Source organism: Dicentrarchus labrax, unplaced genomic scaffold, assembly GCF_905237075.1.
Source record: "Dicentrarchus labrax unplaced genomic scaffold, dlabrax2021, whole genome shotgun sequence".
Lineage (NCBI taxonomy): Eukaryota > Metazoa > Chordata > Actinopteri > Moronidae > Dicentrarchus > Dicentrarchus labrax.
Genome location: NW_026136703.1, coordinates 7,870,967 through 7,893,368, shown reverse-complemented (window position 1 = coordinate 7,893,368; position 22,402 = coordinate 7,870,967). Strand labels below are relative to the sequence as shown.

The 22,402-nt window shown below is 43.2% G+C and overlaps 2 protein-coding genes and 1 long non-coding RNA gene across 5 annotated transcripts in view; all 3 read right to left on the bottom strand.

Annotated features, from left to right (window-relative positions):
* LOC127355788 (uncharacterized) overlaps window positions 1-13,097 on the bottom strand; it is a 37,336-nt gene extending 24,239 nt beyond the window's left edge. Inside the window, exons 1-10 of one of the 2 annotated variants that reach the window (XM_051387008.1) lie at window positions 12,925-13,097; window positions 8,803-9,014; window positions 8,597-8,700; window positions 8,385-8,503; window positions 8,113-8,280; window positions 7,699-7,898; window positions 7,482-7,594; window positions 7,199-7,305; window positions 6,883-7,059; window positions 6,357-6,596 (exon numbers count right to left, since the gene is read on the bottom strand). In XM_051387008.1, the coding sequence (XP_051242968.1) occupies window positions 6,384-6,596; window positions 6,883-7,059; window positions 7,199-7,305; window positions 7,482-7,594; window positions 7,699-7,898; window positions 8,113-8,280; window positions 8,385-8,503; window positions 8,597-8,700; window positions 8,803-9,014; window positions 12,925-12,927 (1,416 nt within the window). In that variant the 5' untranslated portion in view covers window positions 12,928-13,097 and the 3' untranslated portion in view covers window positions 6,357-6,383. Of the gene's footprint in view, window positions 1-4,287; window positions 4,456-6,356; window positions 6,597-6,882; window positions 7,060-7,198; window positions 7,306-7,481; window positions 7,595-7,698; window positions 7,899-8,112; window positions 8,281-8,384; window positions 8,504-8,596; window positions 8,701-8,802; window positions 9,015-12,924 lie in introns of those variants that run through there. The other variant, XM_051386999.1, reaches the window with a different exon arrangement.
* Window positions 906-21,719, bottom strand: LOC127355799 (uncharacterized). 2 transcript variants are annotated; one of them, XM_051387029.1, is made up of 18 exons: window positions 21,662-21,719; window positions 21,203-21,345; window positions 21,056-21,084; window positions 20,926-20,941; window positions 20,781-20,808; window positions 20,536-20,608; window positions 20,210-20,353; window positions 19,603-19,799; window positions 18,999-19,102; window positions 18,656-18,774; window positions 18,360-18,536; window positions 17,864-18,072; window positions 13,837-13,931; window positions 13,393-13,731; window positions 9,376-9,460; window positions 1,448-1,594; window positions 1,152-1,363; window positions 906-1,049 (listed from the first exon to the last, which is right to left on the bottom strand). In XM_051387029.1, exons 2-14 carry the CDS (start codon window positions 21,264-21,266, stop codon window positions 13,697-13,699), a joined length of 1,290 nt encoding a protein of 429 aa, XP_051242989.1. In that variant the 5' UTR covers window positions 21,267-21,345; window positions 21,662-21,719; the 3' UTR covers window positions 906-1,049; window positions 1,152-1,363; window positions 1,448-1,594; window positions 9,376-9,460; window positions 13,393-13,696. The 2 variants fall into 2 exon arrangements, with proteins under 2 accessions (XP_051242989.1, XP_051242981.1); XM_051387021.1 differs by lacking the exon at window positions 9,376-9,460 and adding an exon at window positions 5,552-5,636.
* On the bottom strand, window positions 14,100-14,951 carry LOC127355814 (uncharacterized). The gene is made up of 3 exons (XR_007881844.1): window positions 14,849-14,951; window positions 14,533-14,709; window positions 14,100-14,246 (listed from the first exon to the last, which is right to left on the bottom strand). It is a non-coding gene; the product is annotated as an uncharacterized LOC127355814 (long non-coding RNA).
* Window positions 21,720-22,402: the final 683 nt, after the last annotated feature.

Sequence of the window (22,402 nt, the reverse complement as noted above, 5' to 3'; positions counted from 1 at the left end):
TCTACTTTGGTCCACTGGATCTTGCTTGTTTGTTAAATGCTACTCACACGACATGGTAGTTTGTGCAGTTAATGTTTGAGGTTGCATTCTTGAGCATCTCTGGATTGAAACTTGGCAGGATAGCAACCAGTTTCAGGTGGAACCAAACAAACCAGTCGCGATCCGTGAAGCTCGGGAAATGGGGACTGACGATGGTAAAGGTCCTATTCATCATGCGATCTCTCACAGCAGGTTGGAAATCAGGGACCTGTCAAATTACAACACAGGAGGATTTAAATACCACACAAGTTTACATGTTGCAAGTACACCATACAGGAGGACAGAAAGAATGTAACAAATAATTTGATATGAATGAGTCCCCTACAACTGATGTAAATGTTTAGATACATATCTAAGTACAGAGTGTGCTCGTTTAAAAGCCCAAGATTGTCCTTCTTCCCCCGGTGTCAAGAGTAGCCTACCTCTCCATCTGCTGTCAGCTGTGTCAGGAATTCATCCACATTTTCCAGAGCATTGCCCTCCTCAAGTCGCTCAAACACACGGTCAATTTGGTCTGTGTCATTCGCGGCACCTGAGCTCAGTGTCAGCTGTGCCATCTGAGTAGGAGTGAGCACTGACAACGCTTCGGCCTACCAGAGGGAATCAATATGAAATTAAAAAGCAGTAATTGCAAAACCATAGGTGAGACATGTCAGTTTGAGAGAAGAATACTACAACTGCAGTCACCACTTACACTGGAGAAGTTGGGATTGAGGGCTTGCAAATCCTGCAGGGTTGCAAATTCCGAGAAGTTGCCGAAGTTTCCCTCTAGCCACTCTTTACTACCTCTGATCAATGAGACACAGCCAGGATCTGCGAAGAAGACACAAGCAAAGACAGTGACGGGGTATTACCACCACATGTTATCAGACCTTTACCAAATTGAGCCTGAGTGCCAGCCTTTACCTGATGAGTCATTTCTTGAAAGGAATGGTTTGATGAAATGAGTGAAGACTGCTTGCTGTCTTTCTCTGTCCATGGATGGCCTTTGGCTGCTGAATGCCTGGATGCTAAAATTTGAGAGAAGCCTTTTAACATCTTAACAACTGGAAAACTGCAGGTTCCCCTGCAATCTTGTTCACAGTGGAGCAATATATCGCATATTTGCTTACACAGTCTGGTACGTATGGCAGCTGAAGTTCTTGGTCGTAAGGCAGAACAGGAAGTTGGGGGATGGAGAGGCCAAAAACGGACGAATCTTTGTCCCGAACCAGTCGCTGACAAAGCCATCACTCTGCAGCTGCGCCTGGCTGAAGTTGGCAATTCTCACCTCTCCAAGGGCCTCAAGAGCATTTGACAAGGATGGGCTGCTGTTGTTGGGGGCCTAGAATTGGACAAATCATTTTGGTTCGGCGCAGAATTCACACAGGGAAACACCAATTTTGCCAAATTGCGAGATTGGATTTACCATGGTGGCCAATGTCGCAAGAGCCTGGTCTAGGTCAGTGGAAGCTTTTTGGAAGAAAAGCTTCCAGACCTCTACCGGGTATGTCCTTTGGCTTTCCAGTGAGCATTTCAGCAGTGTGGCCAAGATGCTGGGTGTAAGATGTGCAGCCTTGGAAAAAAAATTGACAAGAAAATGAAGCAAAGACTGTCAGGGATCATGGAGGTTTGTCTCACGATGGTAATGTCGCAAAAGCCAGATCTTTCTCTGGGATTCACAGCTCAGAGAAAACAACCTTACCGAGGAACAGGCATGCTCAGTGATGGTAAAATTGCACAGGGCTTCAGAGTAATTGCCTGAAGACAGGGCGTGTTCGAGCTGTGATCTGAGGAAAACAATAGAAAAACAAAACCGTGGTCACCTTAGTTAGATTGTGTAAAAGAACTTTACCTACGCAAACTCAGCACCGGACAAAACAGTAATTCACCTACCTGTCACTTGCAGCACAGATGAGGTCCTCTGTGAAAAGACAACATTGGTGTGTGAGATATTGTAGCTTCAGAATGCGATTTTGTCATCAAAGATGAAATGTCTGGCATTTTACAGACTTACCATCAACCGGGGTCTCCTTGCACTGGAGACAAGCAAAACATGATTGTTAGTCTAGTGGCAAAAGCTATTTAAATTCAAAATAACTTAACGTGGCCTCCTTAATGACGTAAACGTGCCAAACTTGTGTCTTGTAAATTTTGATCAAATGCTGAATGATCCATGTAATACACAGGTCCAGAGAAATTAACTTACCATGAAGGAATCTGGAACTGAGCAACCTGTTTGAGAGAAATATGAAATAAGGGCATGGGTCAATACAGTTATCATCACAGTAGTGGTAATCGGCTAAAAAAGTTTGCCAGCAAAGCGTTTTTGCCACGTACGTGTAAATGTCTCCTTGAGCGATTTTTTGCTTGATCTCACACCCTGTGAAAGGTCCAGTGGCAGGGATTGCAAACTTTGCTCAAGACCGGTGAGTCTAAAGGAAGAGAACAAACAATCATTGTGACTTGTCTGGAGCCACCGTTTGACATTGTGCAACCCCAGAATGTCTAACTGTGGACTTCAGAAAGATGATCTCTTACATAGCTGAGTAGGATACACAGCTGATGTTACTGGGAATCACCGCCAAGCTGCCAGGATGGAGGCTTGCCATCACAGGAGCCAAATTGCCCTGGAACCACAGCTGAAAGTCTTCAGGCTCAAAGTCTTCAAATTCAGGAGCAAGGGCCGTCAAGGTCAGGTTCAACATGGTGTCTCGTACATCTGGATTTCTGAGGAAGGTGATGTTTCTCTGGAAATAAAAGGATTCATGTTGGAGTTCAGGGGGACGTTTTAATTGTCTGAAATCATTGTAGAAATGAGGGCGCAAGCTTGGGGACACATCTTTGTACTTCAGTGCATCAGGGGCATGACTCGAGGTCTCGTTGCTGGTAATTCCTTTAGGAGGAATACCTGAATGTACCATTTTGAGTCAAACCATGGCTCCTTATTAGCTCCTGCAAAAATTCATCTGGCCCAGGACAAGTGTCACATGGCCTGTTTGGCAGAAAATGTGTCAATCTAAAAGTTAAGCATTCACCTGCTTGCTGATGTTTGCAAAAGCCTGGAAAAACTGATTTAGCTGCTCCACATCACGGGACTCTGTCAAGCTTGCAAACACCTCCCTTACGATGGCCACATCCTCGAGAGCGCCGCTGTCTGGATCCAGCATCAGCTCAGCCTTCTGGTTTGGTGAGAGGGAGCCCACAACTGCCACCTGACGACACGAAGAAAGAGGACGTATGAATTGCTTTTCTCTTTGCCAGGACAAAACCACCCCTGTCTGTAGACTTCCCGAGTTCTGAATATTGTGCTGCTGTTTTCAAGGAAGATTGGAAGTGAAATGTATGACTTACTTCAGACAGGTTGAAGACTTTGAGGTCAGAGTATGTTGTGTATTGGGAAAATGGGCCAAGGTTTGCTTCAAGCCATTCGGCATCACTCTGAATTCCTTGCCTGCAAACTAAGGCACGTAGATGGACGTTAGCACATGTAACATTTAACAAGCATTATTTTTCCTTGATGCACATGGAACAAGTCAAGTGCCAGTTTTCCTCTCAGTGCCATTTCAGCCAATTCTTTCACAAGTCCACGTCCACACAAGCAACCACGTGGCGCAGTTCACTGCGTCAGCCCTACCTGGCTCGTTGATGACACTGGCAGATTTTCTCAGGTAGCCCAGTAGAACCTCTGCGATTCCTTCTCGTCGACCCGACTTCATTGCAGGGAATGCTTTGGCCATCCCCCTCACGCTGCAAAGAGCCAAAAAAGAAAAAGAAAAAAAACAGCATTCTTACACAGTCAGCGTTTTCTACTTTGGTCCACTGGATCTTGCTTGTTTGTTAAATGCTACTCACACGACATGGTAGTTTGTGCAGTTAATGTTTGAGGTTGCATTCTTGAGCATCTCTGGATTGAAACTTGGCAGGATAGCAACCAGTTTCAGGTGGAACCAAACAAACCAGTCGCGATCCGTGAAGCTCGGGAAATGGGGACTGACGATGGTAAAGGTCCTATTCATCATGCGATCTCTCACAGCAGGTTGGAAATCAGGGACCTGTCAAATTACAACACAGGAGGATTTAAATACCACACAAGTTTACATGTTGCAAGTACACCATACAGGAGGACAGAAAGAATGTAACAAATAATTTGATATGAATGAGTCCCCTACAACTGATGTAAATGTTTAGATACATATCTAAGTACAGAGTGTGCTCGTTTAAAAGCCCAAGATTGTCCTTCTTCCCCCGGTGTCAAGAGTAGCCTACCTCTCCATCTGCTGTCAGCTGTGTCAGGAATTCATCCACATTTTTCAGAGCATTGCCCTCCTCAAGTCGCTCAAACACACGGTCAATTTGGTCTGTGTCATTCGCGGCACCTGAGCTCAGTGTCAGCTGTGCCATCTGAGTAGGAGTGAGCACTGACAACGCTTCGGCCTACCAGAGGGAATCAATATGAAATTAAAAAGCAGTAATTGCAAAACCATAGGTGAGACATGTCAGTTTGAGAGAAGAATACTACAACTGCAGTCACCACTTACACTGGAGAAGTTGGGATTGAGGGCTTGCAAATCCTGCAGGGTTGCAAATTCCGAGAAGTTGCCGAAGTTTCCCTCTAGCCACTCTTTACTACCTCTGATCAATGAGACACAGCCAGGATCTGCGAAGAAGACACAAGCAAAGACAGTGACGGGGTATTACCACCACATGTTATCAGACCTTTACCAAATTGAGCCTGAGTGCCAGCCTTTACCTGATGAGTCATTTCTTGAAAGGAATGGTTTGATGAAATGAGTGAAGACTGCTTGCTGTCTTTCTCTGTCCATGGATGGCCTTTGGCTGCTGAATGCCTGGATGCTAAAATTTGAGAGAAGCCTTTTAACATCTTAACAACTGGAAAACTGCAGGTTCCCCTGCAATCTTGTTCACAGTGGAGCAATATATCGCATATTTGCTTACACAGTCTGGTACGTATGGCAGCTGAAGTTCTTGGTCGTAAGGCAGAACAGGAAGTTGGGGGGATGGAGAGGCCAAAAACGGACGAATCTTTGTCCCGAACCAGTCGCTGACAAAGCCATCACTCTGCAGCTGCGCCTGGCTGAAGTTGGCAATTCTCACCTCTCCAAGGGCCTCAAGAGCATTTGACAAGGATGGGCTGCTGTTGTTGGGGGCCTAGAATTGGACAAATCATTTTGGTTCGGCGCAGAATTCACACAGGGAAACACCAATTTTGCCAAATTGCGAGATTGGATTTACCATGGTGGCCAATGTCGCAAGAGCCTGGTCTAGGTCAGTGGAAGCTTTTTGGAAGAAAAGCTTCCAGACCTCTACCGGGTATGTCCTTTGGCTTTCCAGTGAGCATTTCAGCAGTGTGGCCAAGTTGCTGGGTGTAAGATGTGCAGCCTTGGAAAAAAAAATTGACAAGAAAATGAAGCAAAGACTGTCAGGGATCATGGAGGTTTGTCTCACGATGGTAATGTCGCAAAAGCCAAATCTTTCTCTGGGATTCACAGCTCAGAGAAAACAACCTTACCGAGGAACAGGCATGCTCAGTGATGGTAAAATTGCACAGGGCTTCAGAGTAATTGCCTGAAGACAGGGCGTGTTCGAGCTGTGATCTGAGGAAAACAATAGAAAAACAAAACCGTGGTCACCTTAGTTAGATTGTGTAAAAGAACTTTACCTACGCAAACTCAGCACCGGACAAAACAGTAATTCACCTACCTGTCACTTGCAGCACAGATGAGGTCCTCTGTGAAAAGACAACATTGGTGTGTGAGATATTGTAGCTTCAGAATGCGATTTTGTCATCAAAGATGAAATGTCTGGCATTTTACAGACTTACCATCAACCGGGGTCTCCTTGCACTGGAGACAAGCAAAACATGATTGTTAGTCTAGTGGCAAAAGCTATTTAAATTCAAAATAACTTAACGTGGCCTCCTTAATGACGTAAACGTGCCAAACTTGTGTCTTGTAAATTTTGATCAAATGCTGAATGATCCATGTAATACACAGGTCCAGAGAAATTAACTTACCATGAAGGAATCTGGAACTGAGCAACCTGTTTGAGAGAAATATGAAATAAGGGCATGGGTCAATACAGTTATCATCACAGTAGTGGTAATCGGCTAAAAAAGTTTGCCAGCAAAGCGTTTTTGCCACGTACGTGTAAATGTCTCCTTGAGCGATTTTTTGCTTGATCTCACACCCTGTGAAAGGTCCAGTGGCAGGGATTGCAAACTTTGCTCAAGACCGGTGAGTCTAAAGGAAGAGAACAAACAATCATTGTGACTTGTCTGGAGCCACCGTTTGACATTGTGCAACCCCAGAATGTCTAACTGTGGACTTCAGAAAGATGATCTCTTACATAGCTGAGTAGGATACACAGCTGATGTTACTGGGAATCACCGCCAAGCTGCCAGGATGGAGGCTTGCCATCACAGGAGCCAAATTGCCCTGGAACCACAGCTGAAAGTCTTCAGGCTCAAAGTCTTCAAATTCAGGAGCAAGGGCCGTCAAGGTCAGGTTCAACATGGTGTCTCGTACATCTGGATTTCTGAGGAAGGTGATGTTTCTCTGGAAATAAAAGGATTCATGTTGGAGTTCAGGGGGACGTTTTAATTGTCTGAAATCATTGTAGAAATGAGCGCAAGCTTGGGGACACATCTTTGTACTTCAGTGCATCAGGGGCATGACTCGAGGTCTCGTTGCTGGTAATTCCTTTAGGAGGAATACCTGAATGTACCATTTTGAGTCAAACCATGGCTCCTTATTAGCTCCTGCAAAAATTCATCTGGCCCAGGACAAGTGTCACATGGCCTGTTTGGCAGAAAATGTGTCAATCTAAAAGTTAAGCATTCACCTGCTTGCTGATGTTTGCAAAAGCCTGGAAAAACTGATTTAGCTGCTCCACATCACGGGACTCTGTCAAGCTTGCAAACACCTCCCTTACGATGGCCACATCCTCGAGAGCGCCGCTGTCTGGATCCAGCATCAGCTCAGCCTTCTGGTTTGGTGAGAGGGAGCCCACAACTGCCACCTGACGACACGAAGAAAGAGGACGTATGAATTGCTTTTCTCTTTGCCAGGACAAAACCACCCCTGTCTGTAGACTTCCCGAGTTCTGAATATTGTGCTGCTGTTTTCAAGGAAGATTGGAAGTGAAATGTATGACTTACTTCAGACAGGTTGAAGACTTTGAGGTCAGAGTATGTTGTGTATTGGGAAAATGGGCCAAGGTTTGCTTCAAGCCATTCGGCATCACTCTGAATTCCTTGCCTGCAAACTAAGGCACGTAGATGGACGTTAGCACATGTAACATTTAACAAGCATTATTTTTCCTTGATGCACATGGAACAAGTCAAGTGCCAGTTTTCCTCTCAGTGCCATTTCAGCCAATTCTTTCACAAGTCCACGTCCACACAAGCAACCACGTGGCGCAGTTCACTGCGTCAGCCCTACCTGGCTCGTTGATGACACTGGCAGATTTTCTCAGGTAGCCCAGTAGAACCTCTGCGATTCCTTCTCGTCGACCCGACTTCATTGCAGGGAATGCTTTGGCCATCCCCCTCACGCTGCAAAGAGCCAAAAAGAAAAAGAAAAAAAACAGCATTCTTACACAGTCAGCGTTTTCTACTTTGGTCCACTGGATCTTGCTTGTTTGTTAAATGCTACTCACACGACATGGTAGTTTGTGCAGTTAATGTTTGAGGTTGCATTCTTGAGCATCTCTGGATTGAAACTTGGCAGGATAGCAACCAGTTTCAGGTGGAACCAAACAAACCAGTCGCGATCCGTGAAGCTCGGGAAATGGGGACTGACGATGGTAAAGGTCCTATTCATCATGCGATCTCTCACAGCAGGTTGGAAATCAGGGACCTGTCAAATTACAACACAGGAGGATTTAAATACCACACAAGTTTACATGTTGCAAGTACACCATACAGGAGGACAGAAAGAATGTAACAAATAATTTGATATGAATGAGTCCCCTACAACTGATGTAAATGTTTAGATACATATCTAAGTACAGAGTGTGCTCGTTTAAAAGCCCAAGATTGTCCTTCTTCCCCCGGTGTCAAGAGTAGCCTACCTCTCCATCTGCTGTCAGCTGTGTCAGGAATTCATCCACATTTTTCAGAGCATTGCCCTCCTCAAGTCGCTCAAACACACGGTCAATTTGGTCTGTGTCATTCGCGGCACCTGAGCTCAGTGTCAGCTGTGCCATCTGAGTAGGAGTGAGCACTGACAACGCTTCGGCCTACCAGAGGGAATCAATATGAAATTAAAAAGCAGTAATTGCAAAACCATAGGTGAGACATGTCAGTTTGAGAGAAGAATACTACAACTGCAGTCACCACTTACACTGGAGAAGTTGGGATTGAGGGCTTGCAAATCCTGCAGGGTTGCAAATTCCGAGAAGTTGCCGAAGTTTCCCTCTAGCCACTCTTTACTACCTCTGATCAATGAGACACAGCCAGGATCTGCGAAGAAGACACAAGCAAAGACAGTGACGGGGTATTACCACCACATGTTATCAGACCTTTACCAAATTGAGCCTGAGTGCCAGCCTTTACCTGATGAGTCATTTCTTGAAAGGAATGGTTTGATGAAATGAGTGAAGACTGCTTGCTGTCTTTCTCTGTCCATGGATGGCCTTTGGCTGCTGAATGCCTGGATGCTAAAATTTGAGAGAAGCCTTTTAACATCTTAACAACTGGAAAACTGCAGGTTCCCCTGTAATCTTGTTCACAGTGGAGCAATATATCGCATATTTGCTTACACAGTCTGGTACGTATGGCAGCTGAAGTTCTTGGTCGTAAGGCAGAACAGGAAGTTGGGGGATGGAGAGGCCAAAAACGGACGAATCTTTGTCCCGAACCAGTCGCTGACAAAGCCATCACTCTGCAGCTGCGCCTGGCTGAAGTTGGCAATTCTCACCTCTCCAAGGGCCTCAAGAGCATTTGACAAGGATGGGCTGCTGTTGTTGGGGGCCTAGAATTGGACAAATCATTTTGGTTCGGCGCAGAATTCACACAGGGAAACACCAATTTTGCCAAATTGCGAGATTGGATTTACCATGGTGGCCAATGTCGCAAGAGCCTGGTCTAGGTCAGTGGAAGCTTTTTGGAAGAAAAGCTTCCAGACCTCTACCGGGTATGTCCTTTGGCTTTCCAGTGAGCATTTCAGCAGTGTGGCCAAGTTGCTGGGTGTAAGATGTGCAGCCTTGGAAAAAAAAATTGACAAGAAAATGAAGCAAAGACTGTCAGGGATCATGGAGGTTTGTCTCACGATGGTAATGTCGCAAAAGCCAAATCTTTCTCTGGGATTCACAGCTCAGAGAAAACAACCTTACCGAGGAACAGGCATGCTCAGTGATGGTAAAATTGCACAGGGCTTCAGAGTAATTGCCTGAAGACAGGGCGTGTTCGAGCTGTGATCTGAGGAAAACAATAGAAAAACAAAACCGTGGTCACCTTAGTTAGATTGTGTAAAAGAACTTTACCTACGCAAACTCAGCACCGGACAAAACAGTAATTCACCTACCTGTCACTTGCAGCACAGATGAGGTCCTCTGTGAAAAGACAACATTGGTGTGTGAGATATTGTAGCTTCAGAATGCGATTTTGTCATCAAAGATGAAATGTCTGGCATTTTACAGACTTACCATCAACCGGGGTCTCCTTGCACTGGAGACAAGCAAAACATGATTGTTAGTCTAGTGGCAAAAGCTATTTAAATTCAAAACAACTTAACGTGGCCTCCTTAATGACGTAAACGTGCCAAACTTGTGTCTTGTAAATTTTGATCAAATGCTGAATGATCCATGTAATACACAGGTCCAGAGAAATTAACTTACCATGAAGGAATCTGGAACTGAGCAACCTGTTTGAGAGAAATATGAAATAAGGGCATGGGTCAATACAGTTATCATCACAGTAGTGGTAATCGGCTAAAAAAGTTTGCCAGCAAAGCGTTTTTGCCACGTACGTGTAAATGTCTCCTTGAGCGATTTTTTGCTTGATCTCACACCCTGTGAAAGGTCCAGTGGCAGGGATTGCAAACTTTGCTCAAGACCGGTGAGTCTAAAGGAAGAGAACAAACAATCATTGTGACTTGTCTGGAGCCACCGTTTGACATTGTGCAACCCCAGAATGTCTAACTGTGGACTTCAGAAAGATGATCTCTTACATAGCTGAGTAGGATACACAGCTGATGTTACTGGGAATCACCGCCAAGCTGCCAGGATGGAGGCTTGCCATCACAGGAGCCAAATTGCCCTGGAACCACAGCTGAAAGTCTTCAGGCTCAAAGTCTTCAAATTCAGGAGCAAGGGCCGTCAAGGTCAGGTTCAACATGGTGTCTCGTACATCTGGATTTCTGAGGAAGGTGATGTTTCTCTGGAAATAAAAGGATTCATGTTGGAGTTCAGGGGGACGTTTTAATTGTCTGAAATCATTGTAGAAATGAGCGCAAGCTTGGGGACACATCTTTGTACTTCAGTGCATCAGGGGCATGACTCGAGGTCTCGTTGCTGGTAATTCCTTTAGGAGGAATACCTGAATGTACCATTTTGAGTCAAACCATGGCTCCTTATTAGCTCCTGCAAAAATTCATCTGGCCCAGGACAAGTGTCACATGGCCTGTTTGGCATAAAATGTGTCAATCTAAAAGTTAAGCATTCACCTGCTTGCTGATGTTTGCAAAAGCCTGGAAAAACTGATTTAGCTGCTCCACATCACGGGACTCTGTCAAGCTTGCAAACACCTCCCTTACGATGGCCACATCCTCGAGAGCGCCGCTGTCTGGATCCAGCATCAGCTCAGCCTTCTGGTTTGGTGAGAGGGAGCCCACAACTGCCACCTGACGACACGAAGAAAGAGGACGTATGAATTGCTTTTCTCTTTGCCAGGACAAAACCACCCCTGTCTGTAGACTTCCCGAGTTCTGAATATTGTGCTGCTGTTTTCAAGGAAGATTGGAAGTGAAATGTATGACTTACTTCAGACAGGTTGAAGACTTTGAGGTCAGAGTATGTTGTGTATTGGGAAAATGGGCCAAGGTTTGCTTCAAGCCATTCGGCATCACTCTGAATTCCTTGCCTGCAAACTAAGGCACGTAGATGGACGTTAGCACATGTAACATTTAACAAGCATTATTTTTCCTTGATGCACATGGAACAAGTCAAGTGCCAGTTTTCCTCTCAGTGCCATTTCAGCCAATTCTTTCACAAGTCCACGTCCACACAAGCAACCACGTGGCGCAGTTCACTGCGTCAGCCCTACCTGGCTCGTTGATGACACTGGCAGATTTTCTCAGGTAGCCCAGTAGAACCTCTGCGATTCCTTCTCGTCGACCCGACTTCATTGCAGGGAATGCTTTGGCCATCCCCCCTCACGCTGCAAAGAGCCAAAAAGAAAAAGAAAAAAAAACAGCATTCTTACACAGTCAGCGTTTTCTACTTTGGTCCACTGGATCTTGCTTGTTTGTTAAATGCTACTCACACGACATGGTAGTTTGTGCAGTTAATGTTTGAGGTTGCATTCTTGAGCATCTCTGGATTGAAACTTGGCAGGATAGCAACCAGTTTCAGGTGGAACCAAACAAACCAGTCGCGATCCGTGAAGCTCGGGAAATGGGGACTGACGATGGTAAAGGTCCTATTCATCATGCGATCTCTCACAGCAGGTTGGAAATCAGGGACCTGTCAAATTACAACACAGGAGGATTTAAATACCACACAAGTTTACATGTTGCAAGTACACCATACAGGAGGACAGAAAGAATGTAACAAATAATTTGATATGAATGAGTCCCCTACAACTGATGTAAATGTTTAGATACATATCTAAGTACAGAGTGTGCTCGTTTAAAAGCCCAAGATTGTCCTTCTTCCCCCGGTGTCAAGAGTAGCCTACCTCTCCATCTGCTGTCAGCTGTGTCAGGAATTCATCCACATTTTCCAGAGCATTGCCCTCCTCAAGTCGCTCAAACACACGGTCAATTTGGTCTGTGTCATTCGCGGCACCTGAGCTCAGTGTCAGCTGTGCCATCTGAGTAGGAGTGAGCACTGACAACGCTTCGGCCTACCAGAGGGAATCAATATGAAATTAAAAAGCAGTAATTGCAAAACCATAGGTGAGACATGTCAGTTTGAGAGAAGAATACTACAACTGCAGTCACCACTTACACTGGAGAAGTTGGGATTGAGGGCTTGCAAATCCTGCAGGGTTGCAAATTCCGAGAAGTTGCCGAAGTTTCCCTCTAGCCACTCTTTACTACCTCTGATCAATGAGACACAGCCAGGATCTGCGAAGAAGACACAAGCAAAGACAGTGACGGGGTATTACCACCACATGTTATCAGACCTTTACCAAATTGAGCCTGAGTGCCAGCCTTTACCTGATGAGTCATTTCTTGAAAGGAATGGTTTGATGAAATGAGTGAAGACTGCTTGCTGTCTTTCTCTGTCCATGGATGGCCTTTGGCTGCTGAATGCCTGGATGCTAAAATTTGAGAGAAGCCTTTTAACATCTTAACAACTGGAAAACTGCAGGTTCCCCTGTAATCTTGTTCACAGTGGAGCAATATATCGCATATTTGCTTACACAGTCTGGTACGTATGGCAGCTGAAGTTCTTGGTCGTAAGGCAGAACAGGAAGTTGGGGGATGGAGAGGCCAAAAACGGACGAATCTTTGTCCCGAACCAGTCGCTGACAAAGCCATCACTCTGCAGCTGCGCCTGGCTGAAGTTGGCAATTCTCACCTCTCCAAGGGCCTCAAGAGCATTTGACAAGGATGGGCTGCTGTTGTTGGGGGCCTAGAATTGGACAAATCATTTTGGTTCGGCGCAGAATTCACACAGGGAAACACCAATTTTGCCAAATTGCGAGATTGGATTTACCATGGTGGCCAATGTCGCAAGAGCCTGGTCTAGGTCAGTGGAAGCTTTTTGGAAGAAAAGCTTCCAGACCTCTACCGGGTATGTCCTTTGGCTTTCCAGTGAGCATTTCAGCAGTGTGGCCAAGTTGCTGGGTGTAAGATGTGCAGCCTTGGAAAAAAAAATTGACAAGAAAATGAAGCAAAGACTGTCAGGGATCATGGAGGTTTGTCTCACGATGGTAATGTCGCAAAAGCCAAATCTTTCTCTGGGATTCACAGCTCAGAGAAAACAACCTTACCGAGGAACAGGCATGCTCAGTGATGGTAAAATTGCACAGGGCTTCAGAGTAATTGCCTGAAGACAGGGCGTGTTCGAGCTGTGATCTGAGGAAAACAATAGAAAAACAAAACCGTGGTCACCTTAGTTAGATTGTGTAAAAGAACTTTACCTACGCAAACTCAGCACCGGACAAAACAGTAATTCACCTACCTGTCACTTGCAGCACAGATGAGGTCCTCTGTGAAAAGACAACATTGGTGTGTGAGATATTGTAGCTTCAGAATGCGATTTTGTCATCAAAGATGAAATGTCTGGCATTTTACAGACTTACCATCAACCGGGGTCTCCTTGCACTGGAGACAAGCAAAACATGATTGTTAGTCTAGTGGCAAAAGCTATTTAAATTCAAAACAACTTAACGTGGCCTCCTTAATGACGTAAACGTGCCAAACTTGTGTCTTGTAAATTTTGATCAAATGCTGAATGATCCATGTAATACACAGGTCCAGAGAAATTAACTTACCATGAAGGAATCTGGAACTGAGCAACCTGTTTGAGAGAAATATGAAATAAGGGCATGGGTCAATACAGTTATCATCACAGTAGTGGTAATCGGCTAAAAAAGTTTGCCAGCAAAGCGTTTTTGCCACGTACGTGTAAATGTCTCCTTGAGCGATTTTTTGCTTGATCTCACACCCTGTGAAAGGTCCAGTGGCAGGGATTGCAAACTTTGCTCAAGACCGGTGAGTCTAAAGGAAGAGAACAAACAATCATTGTGACTTGTCTGGAGCCACCGTTTGACATTGTGCAACCCCAGAATGTCTAACTGTGGACTTCAGAAAGATGATCTCTTACATAGCTGAGTAGGATACACAGCTGATGTTACTGGGAATCACCGCCAAGCTGCCAGGATGGAGGCTTGCCATCACAGGAGCCAAATTGCCCTGGAACCACAGCTGAAAGTCTTCAGGCTCAAAGTCTTCAAATTCAGGAGCAAGGGCCGTCAAGGTCAGGTTCAACATGGTGTCTCGTACATCTGGATTTCTGAGGAAGGTGATGTTTCTCTGGAAATAAAAGGATTCATGTTGGAGTTCAGGGGGAAGTTTTAATTGTCTGAAATCATTGTAGAAATGAGGGCAAGCTTGGGGACACATCTTTGTACTTCAGTGCATCAGGGGCATGACTCGAGGTCTCGTTGCTGGTAATTCCTTTAGGAGGAATACCTGAATGTACCATTTTGAGTCAAACCATGGCTCCTTATTAGCTCCTGCAAAAATTCATCTGGCCCAGGACAAGTGTCACATGGCCTGTTTGGCAGAAAATGTGTCAATCTAAAAGTTAAGCATTCACCTGCTTGCTGATGTTTGCAAAAGCCTGGAAAAACTGATTTAGCTGCTCCACATCACGGGACTCTGTCAAGCTTGCAAACACCTCCCTTACGATGGCCACATCCTCGAGAGCGCCGCTGTCTGGATCCAGCATCAGCTCAGCCTTCTGGTTTGGTGAGAGGGAGCCCACAACTGCCACCTGACGACACGAAGAAAGAGGACGTATGAATTGCTTTTCTCTTTGCCAGGACAAAACCACCCCTGTCTGTAGACTTCCCGAGTTCTGAATATTGTGCTGCTGTTTTCAAGGAAGATTGGAAGTGAAATGTATGACTTACTTCAGACAGGTTGAAGACTTTGAGGTCAGAGTATGTTGTGTATTGGGAAAATGGGCCAAGGTTTGCTTCAAGCCATTCGGCATCACTCTGAATTACTTGCCTGCAAACTAAGGCACGTAGATGGACGTTAGCACATGTAACATTTAACAAGCATTATTTTTCCTTGATGCACATGGAACAAGTCAAGTGCCAGTTTTCCTCTCAGTGCCATTTCAGCCAATTCTTTCACAAGTCCACGTCCACACAAGCAACCACGTGGCGCAGTTCACTGCGTCAGCCCTACCTGGCTCGTTGATGACACTGGCAGATTTTCTCAGGTAGCCCAGTAGAACCTCTGCGATTCCTTCTCGTCGACCCGACTTCATTGCAGGGAATGCTTTGGCCATCCCCCTCACGCTGCAAAGAGCCAAAAAAGAAAAAGAAAAAAAAACAGCATTCTTACACAGTCAGCGTTTTCTACTTTGGTCCACTGGATCTTGCTTGTTTGTTAAATGCTACTCACACGACATGGTAGTTTGTGCAGTTAATGTTTGAGGTTGCATTCTTGAGCATCTCTGGATTGAAACTTGGCAGGATAGCAACCAGTTTCAGGTGGAACCAAACAAACCAGTCGCGATCCGTGAAGCTCGGGAAATGGGGACTGACGATGGTAAAGGTCCTATTCATCATGCGATCTCTCACAGCAGGTTGGAAATCAGGGACCTGTCAAATTACAACACAGGAGGATTTAAATACCACACAAGTTTACATGTTGCAAGTACACCATACAGGAGGACAGAAAGAATGTAACAAATAATTTGATATGAATGAGTCCCCTACAACTGATGTAAATGTTTAGATACATATCTAAGTACAGAGTGTGCTCGTTTAAAAGCCCAAGATTGTCCTTCTTCCCCCGGTGTCAAGAGTAGCCTACCTCTCCATCTGCTGTCAGCTGTGTCAGGAATTCATCCACATTTTCCAGAGCATTGCCCTCCTCAAGTCGCTCAAACACACGGTCAATTTGGTCTGTGTCATTCGCGGCACCTGAGCTCAGTGTCAGCTGTGCCATCTGAGTAGGAGTGAGCACTGACAACGCTTCGGCCTACCAGAGGGAATCAATATGAAATTAAAAAGCAGTAATTGCAAAACCATAGGTGAGACATGTCAGTTTGAGAGAAGAATACTACAACTGCAGTCACCACTTACACTGGAGAAGTTGGGATTGAGGGCTTGCAAATCCTGCAGGGTTGCAAATTCCGAGAAGTTGCCGAAGTTTCCCTCTAGCCACTCTTTACTACCTCTGATCAATGAGACACAGCCAGGATCTGCGAAGAAGACACAAGCAAAGACAGTGACGGGGTATTACCACCACATGTTATCAGACCTTTACCAAATTGAGCCTGAGTGCCAGCCTTTACCTGATGAGTCATTTCTTGAAAGGAATGGTTTGATGAAATGAGTGAAGACTGCTTGCTGTCTTTCTCTGTCCATGGATGGCCTTTGGCTGCTGAATGCCTGGATGCTAAAATTTGAGAGAAGCCTTTTAACATCTTAACAACTGGAAAACTGCAGGTTCCCCTGCAATCTTGTTCACAGTGGAGCAATATATCGCATATTTGCTTACACAGTCTGGTACGTATGGCAGCTGAAGTTCTTGGTCGTAAGGCAGAACAGGAAGTTGGGGGATGGAGAGGCCAAAAACGGACGAATCTTTGTCCCGAACCAGTCGCTGACAAAGCCATCACTCTGCAGCTGCGCCTGGCTGAAGTTGGCAATTCTCACCTCTCCAAGGGCCTCAAGAGCATTTGACAAGGATGGGCTGCTGTTGTTGGGGGCCTAGAATTGGACAAATCATTTTGGTTCGGCGCAGAATTCACACAGGGAAACACCAATTTTGCCAAATTGCGAGATTGGATTTACCATGGTGGCCAATGTCGCAAGAGCCTGGTCTAGGTCAGTGGAAGCTTTTTGGAAGAAAAGCTTCCAGACCTCTACCGGGTATGTCCTTTGGCTTTCCAGTGAGCATTTCAGCAGTGTGGCCAAGTTGCTGGGTGTAAGATGTGCAGCCTTGGAAAAAAAAATTGACAAGAAAATGAAGCAAAGACTGTCAGGGATCATGGAGGTTTGTCTCACGATGGTAATGTCGCAAAAGCCAAATCTTTCTCTGGGATTCACAGCTCAGAGAAAACAACCTTACCGAGGAACAGGCATGCTCAGTGATGGTAAAATTGCACAGGGCTTCAGAGTAATTGCCTGAAGACAGGGCGTGTTCGAGCTGTGATCTGAGGAAAACAATAGAAAAACAAAACCGTGGTCACCTTAGTTAGATTGTGTAAAAGAACTTTACCTACGCAAACTCAGCACCGGACAAAACAGTAATTCACCTACCTGTCACTTGCAGCACAGATGAGGTCCTCTGTGAAAAGACAACATTGGTGTGTGAGATATTGTAGCTTCAGAATGCGATTTTGTCATCAAAGATGAAATGTCTGGCATTTTACAGACTTACCATCAACCGGGGTCTCCTTGCACTGGAGACAAGCAAAACATGATTGTTAGTCTAGTGGCAAAAGCTATTTAAATTCAAAATAACTTAACGTGGCCTCCTTAATGACGTAAACGTGCCAAACTTGTGTCTTGTAAATTTTGATCAAATGCTGAATGATCCATGTAATACACAGGTCCAGAGAAATTAACTTACCATGAAGGAATCTGGAACTGAGCAACCTGTTTGAGAGAAATATGAAATAAGGGCATGGGTCAATACAGTTATCATCACAGTAGTGGTAATCGGCTAAAAAAGTTTGCCAGCAAAGCGTTTTTGCCACGTACGTGTAAATGTCTCCTTGAGCGATTTTTTGCTTGATCTCACACCCTGTGAAAGGTCCAGTGGCAGGGATTGCAAACTTTGCTCAAGACCGGTGAGTCTAAAGGAAGAGAACAAACAATCATTGTGACTTGTCTGGAGCCACCGTTTGACATTGTGCAACCCCAGAATGTCTAACTGTGGACTTCAGAAAGATGATCTCTTACATAGCTGAGTAGGATACACAGCTGATGTTACTGGGAATCACCGCCAAGCTGCCAGGATGGAGGCTTGCCATCACAGGAGCCAAATTGCCCTGGAACCACAGCTGAAAGTCTTCAGGCTCAAAGTCTTCAAATTCAGGAGCAAGGGCCGTCAAGGTCAGGTTCAACATGGTGTCTCGTACATCTGGATTTCTGAGGAAGGTGATGTTTCTCTGGAAATAAAAGGATTCATGTTGGAGTTCAGGGGGACGTTTTAATTGTCTGAAATCATTGTAGAAATGAGCGCAAGCTTGGGGACACATCTTTGTACTTCAGTGCATCAGGGGCATGACTTGAGGTCTCATCGCTGGTAATTCCTTTAGGAGGAATACCTGAAATGTACCATTTTGAGTCAAACCATGGCTCCTTATTAGGTCCAGCAAAAATTCATCTGGCCCAGGACAAGTGTCACATGGCCTGTTTGGCAGAAAATGTGTCAATCTAAAAGTTAAGCATTCACCTGCTTGCTGATGTTTGCAAAAGCCTGGAAAAACTGATTGAGCTGCTCCACATCACGGGACTCTGTCAAGCTTGCAAACACCTCCCTTACAATGGCCACATCCTCGAGAGCGCCGCTGTCTGGATCCAGCATCAGCTCAGCCTTCTGGTTTGGTGAGAGTTGCTCCAATGCCATTTTCTATGAAAATATTTTTTTTTTCACTCCTGTCATTATTTTTATTAAAATAAACTTTCGTTGTTTTTTTTACATATACTTTATTCTCATTTTCAGAAATCATACAGTAATATATTACTCACTGCAGAGAAATTGCTGTTAATTCTTTTAAGATCCTGAAGACTTGCAAAGACTGAAAAATTTCCAAAGTTTCTCTGCAGCCATTCTACACTTCCATTTACATTTTGTGTGCATCCAGGCTCTGTGAAGAGAAAAAAATTAAATATGTTAAAAGTTAAAAAACAAAACAAATCCAGGTAAAATTGGACTCGTAATTGCTGATCAGGATTTATTATGTGCATGCAATTATAATAGTAGTTAGTTGAATAGTTTATTTTCATTGTTATGATCTTCTTAGTTTGTCCCTCATATTATAGCATTCAATTAATTGTCTCTGACTCATTTAGAATACTCTCATCCTTTTACCTGGCAAGTTCTTTCTTGAAAGGTAGAGTTGAATGAAGTGTGAATAGATTAGTCTCTTCTCCATTCCTTGTGAACTCTCCAGTTCATCACTCATAGCCTCAATCCTTTAAAAAAATATATTATTTTTTCTCTCACAACAACAAAAATGTAGATCATTGGTCATCACACAGGAACAAGCATGAACAAAAGCATGTATACAACAATAGGAGTATTTTCATTCAGCATGGACATCTGTATATCATGTGATAGCATGGTGATACTCCACCAGCAGCTCCCACCATCAGAGCTCCACAGGACTTTGGAGTCCATGCACCATGCCAAAATATTTCTCAGTTTATTTAGCTCTACTTAAATTACATTATATTTACACCTACTGTATGTATAAACCCAGGACCAGGATTCAAAAAAAGGTGAATGTGATTGTATGTACACATGTCTTTAATTTACAAATTATTTAAAATCTTATATACTCCGACAAATAGTTATTTACCTGCATAAACAACAATTGATTTCACAATTTTATAAACAAAAAATATATTAATTTACTAATAATTGAATAACAGGCTTGCAGACTACACACTAAGATGGAATTGAATTCACTTACAATTCTTGGAAAGAACTGCAGCTGAAGTTCTGACTGCTCAGCTGGATCAGGAAGTTTTCATCGACATGGGGCAAAAGAGGGGCCATTTTTAGCGAAAACCACAGTCTGACGAATCTTGAGTCACTGTGGTTACCCAAACTTAGACTGTCCAAGACACCAAATACATCCAGAACGTTGAATCCAGACTGATTGGTGTTCTGTTACAAAAAAAAATTGCAATCAACCATTGAAAAAAGCTGTATATATATATCATATCATAACATTTATTGAAAGTTCTTATTTTTGTGTAGTACTTCAGAGGGCACTAAATCTAACCAAAGTTATTCATATTTTATGTTGCTGTTAAAGGCTTGATTACATACTGATCTAAAGAACTTTTGGTAGGCTCATATTTTAATTATGAATAACTGAGAAATATGCAAAATGCATATATATATTTACAATATGGGCCTTTGCACTCCACATTCATTAGATCATGCCCCTGCTTTAGTCATCTTATAATTTGAATTTATTTTACTATTTTGACAATTTTCTTTTTTTAGTTCGCTAACAAAATACATGTTGCATGTATATGTGTGGGGGAAAAAAAGAAAAGTAGCTTATATACCAGGTCAAAGAAGACTTTTAAAGTTGACTCCACAATTTGTCTGAGGTTTTGTTCCAACTCCTTGAATTTGTCTTCTGGAAAGCTCTCATTTCTACCCCTTTTACAGGATAGCTCCCCTGCCAGTGTGTCCACTGCAGCAGAGATCTGGTGACAACACAGACAGATGCCTTTGTGATATACAGCAAAATAGGAAGTTGATTGGCATGGGTTAATGTCAGCAACTGAACACAAGGGGTCATAATTTATCAGCACTGCTTGGAGGTGACTTCCATAAGTTGGGTTAATGGGCCATTTTGAATTGACTACTAACATGATTTCTGACTTACTCTGTGACTGGCATCTTTTAGATTTACAGGATGGCAAGTTTCCTGGAAACCATTGCTGGGGGTGGAAACATTGCTTGTAGAAAAAAATAAAATGGTAAAACAAAAATTTACATTACACTGAACATTAAAGTAAATTAGAATTTAAATGATATTCCTCGTGAACATTGGTCTGTGAATGTTTTATGTTAAATGTTAAACGTTAAATAAACAGTTTTGCAAACAGCATTAGAAATATGCATACTGACCTGTTTTCGTATGTTACTGAACCTGGTCCTATATATCAAAATATCGAAATATAAACAATTACAGATGATTAATAATAGTATGAATACACACTTGATTTCACAATTAAGTATTAATTAAGTTGAGTAAATGAAGGTTTCTCCTTACCTGATGTTGTATTTGTCTAAAATACATAATTAAAGCATATTTTTGTCAGTTTTTTGTACAGATGAGAGATTTAAGACTATTACATTAGTAAATTTACATTTAATGTCATAATAAAAGTAAATAGACTTACAATTGCAGAGACCAGTGTTGATATACACACTGAGGGAATGAAAGACAATACACAATTGAAATATATTTCTTGTGTACTGGAGAAAAAGTGAATGATTCTTCTTCTTCTGAATTTTGGAAGAGTTCAATAAAAAAAAGGCACACTTACCGACTCCGATAGCTGACAGTAGCAGAACTTGTACTAAAGTCCTAGGGCCACCCATTGTGAGCATGGTGTTCTGCTCACCTTTTCATTTGTCCACCTCAAGTGATCTTCAATTTATTTATTGTAATTTTAATAGAAAAAGAATACTAGGAAAAAGGAAACGTACACAAACACACATCACTGTAGTTCTGTAATATCATAGATATATCAGACAATCTATATTTTACAAACAATGATTGCACCTCTTATGCTCAGTCAAGTCAAGAACATGCAATGACAAAACTGACACTGTTAAATTTACCTTTCACTCTTATAGGTTTTTTATAATTAATTGTTTTACCAAAGAGAATATGAGATTGGACTATTTTATTTCAGCTTAGCAATTTTAGGCAAGGGATGAACATTAATAGCAGAGTATGTTAGACATAAGCCATAGAAAGATGTTCAACAGGTTAAGCTCACCTCTCTATCTCCTTTGCTCTGTCAGAGAAAAGTGAGGATTGTGATCAGAGGTGTAGCAGGTATACTCTGGGTGGGGCAAACAAATCACAGTTGAACTTCAGAAATGAAGCTGAAACAAAAGCATGTGCACAATGCTCAGAATGTTCTCAGAAAGGAGGTGGAAATTCCATTTAGATTAAATCAGTCCAGTTTAAAACTTTGTCATTCAATTTTATAATTACATAAACACATAACATTAGACAATACAAAAAAGTATTTTAAAGATGATCAATATTATATCACTATTGTTGCATATGGAAATGAAAATTATTTCTAAATGATAAAATAGATCATTTGTGCCCTTCAAAACAACCAATATGATGAGTCATATGAGCAGCAACTGATCTGAAATTGTTAAGTAATAGTTAAGTTTAGACAACTACAAGATTGTGGTCATAACTAAGGTTTGGGAAAGACCACCTTCATGGCTAAAAAAAACCCCTAAGTTTACTGTTGGGTCTTAAACCAGCATCTTTAGTGTCCACTGTCCGTCTGACAGCCAACATATGCTTCATTTTTAATCAATGCAGATGTCTACACTGGCTTGCACTTGCTTGCTGCTTTAAAGGCATACTATGCAGTTTTCCGGTTTTGTCAAACAGCTACCCCTAGAATCGCTGCGGAGTACTTGTATTTAACGTTAACTGTCGTAAATACCACTCACCAGAGCCATCTCTATATACGGCTCTGCGTCTGTGCACT

What these genes read in the sequence shown, in the direction of transcription:
- LOC127355799 (XM_051387029.1), bottom strand. Translation starts at nt 21,266, where the DNA reads ATGCTCACAATGGGTGGCCCTAGGACTTTAGTACAAGTTCTGCTACTG. An exon ending in TCAGTAACATACGAAAACAG is followed by an intron (nt 20,609 to 20,780) that starts GTCAGTATGCAT and finishes TTTTTCTACAAG; the next exon opens with CAATGTTTCCACCCCCAGCA. An exon ending in GCTCAAGGAGACATTTACAC is followed by an intron (nt 13,732 to 13,836) that starts GTACGTGGCAAA and finishes TCTCTCAAACAG; the next exon opens with GTTGCTCAGTTCCAGATTCC.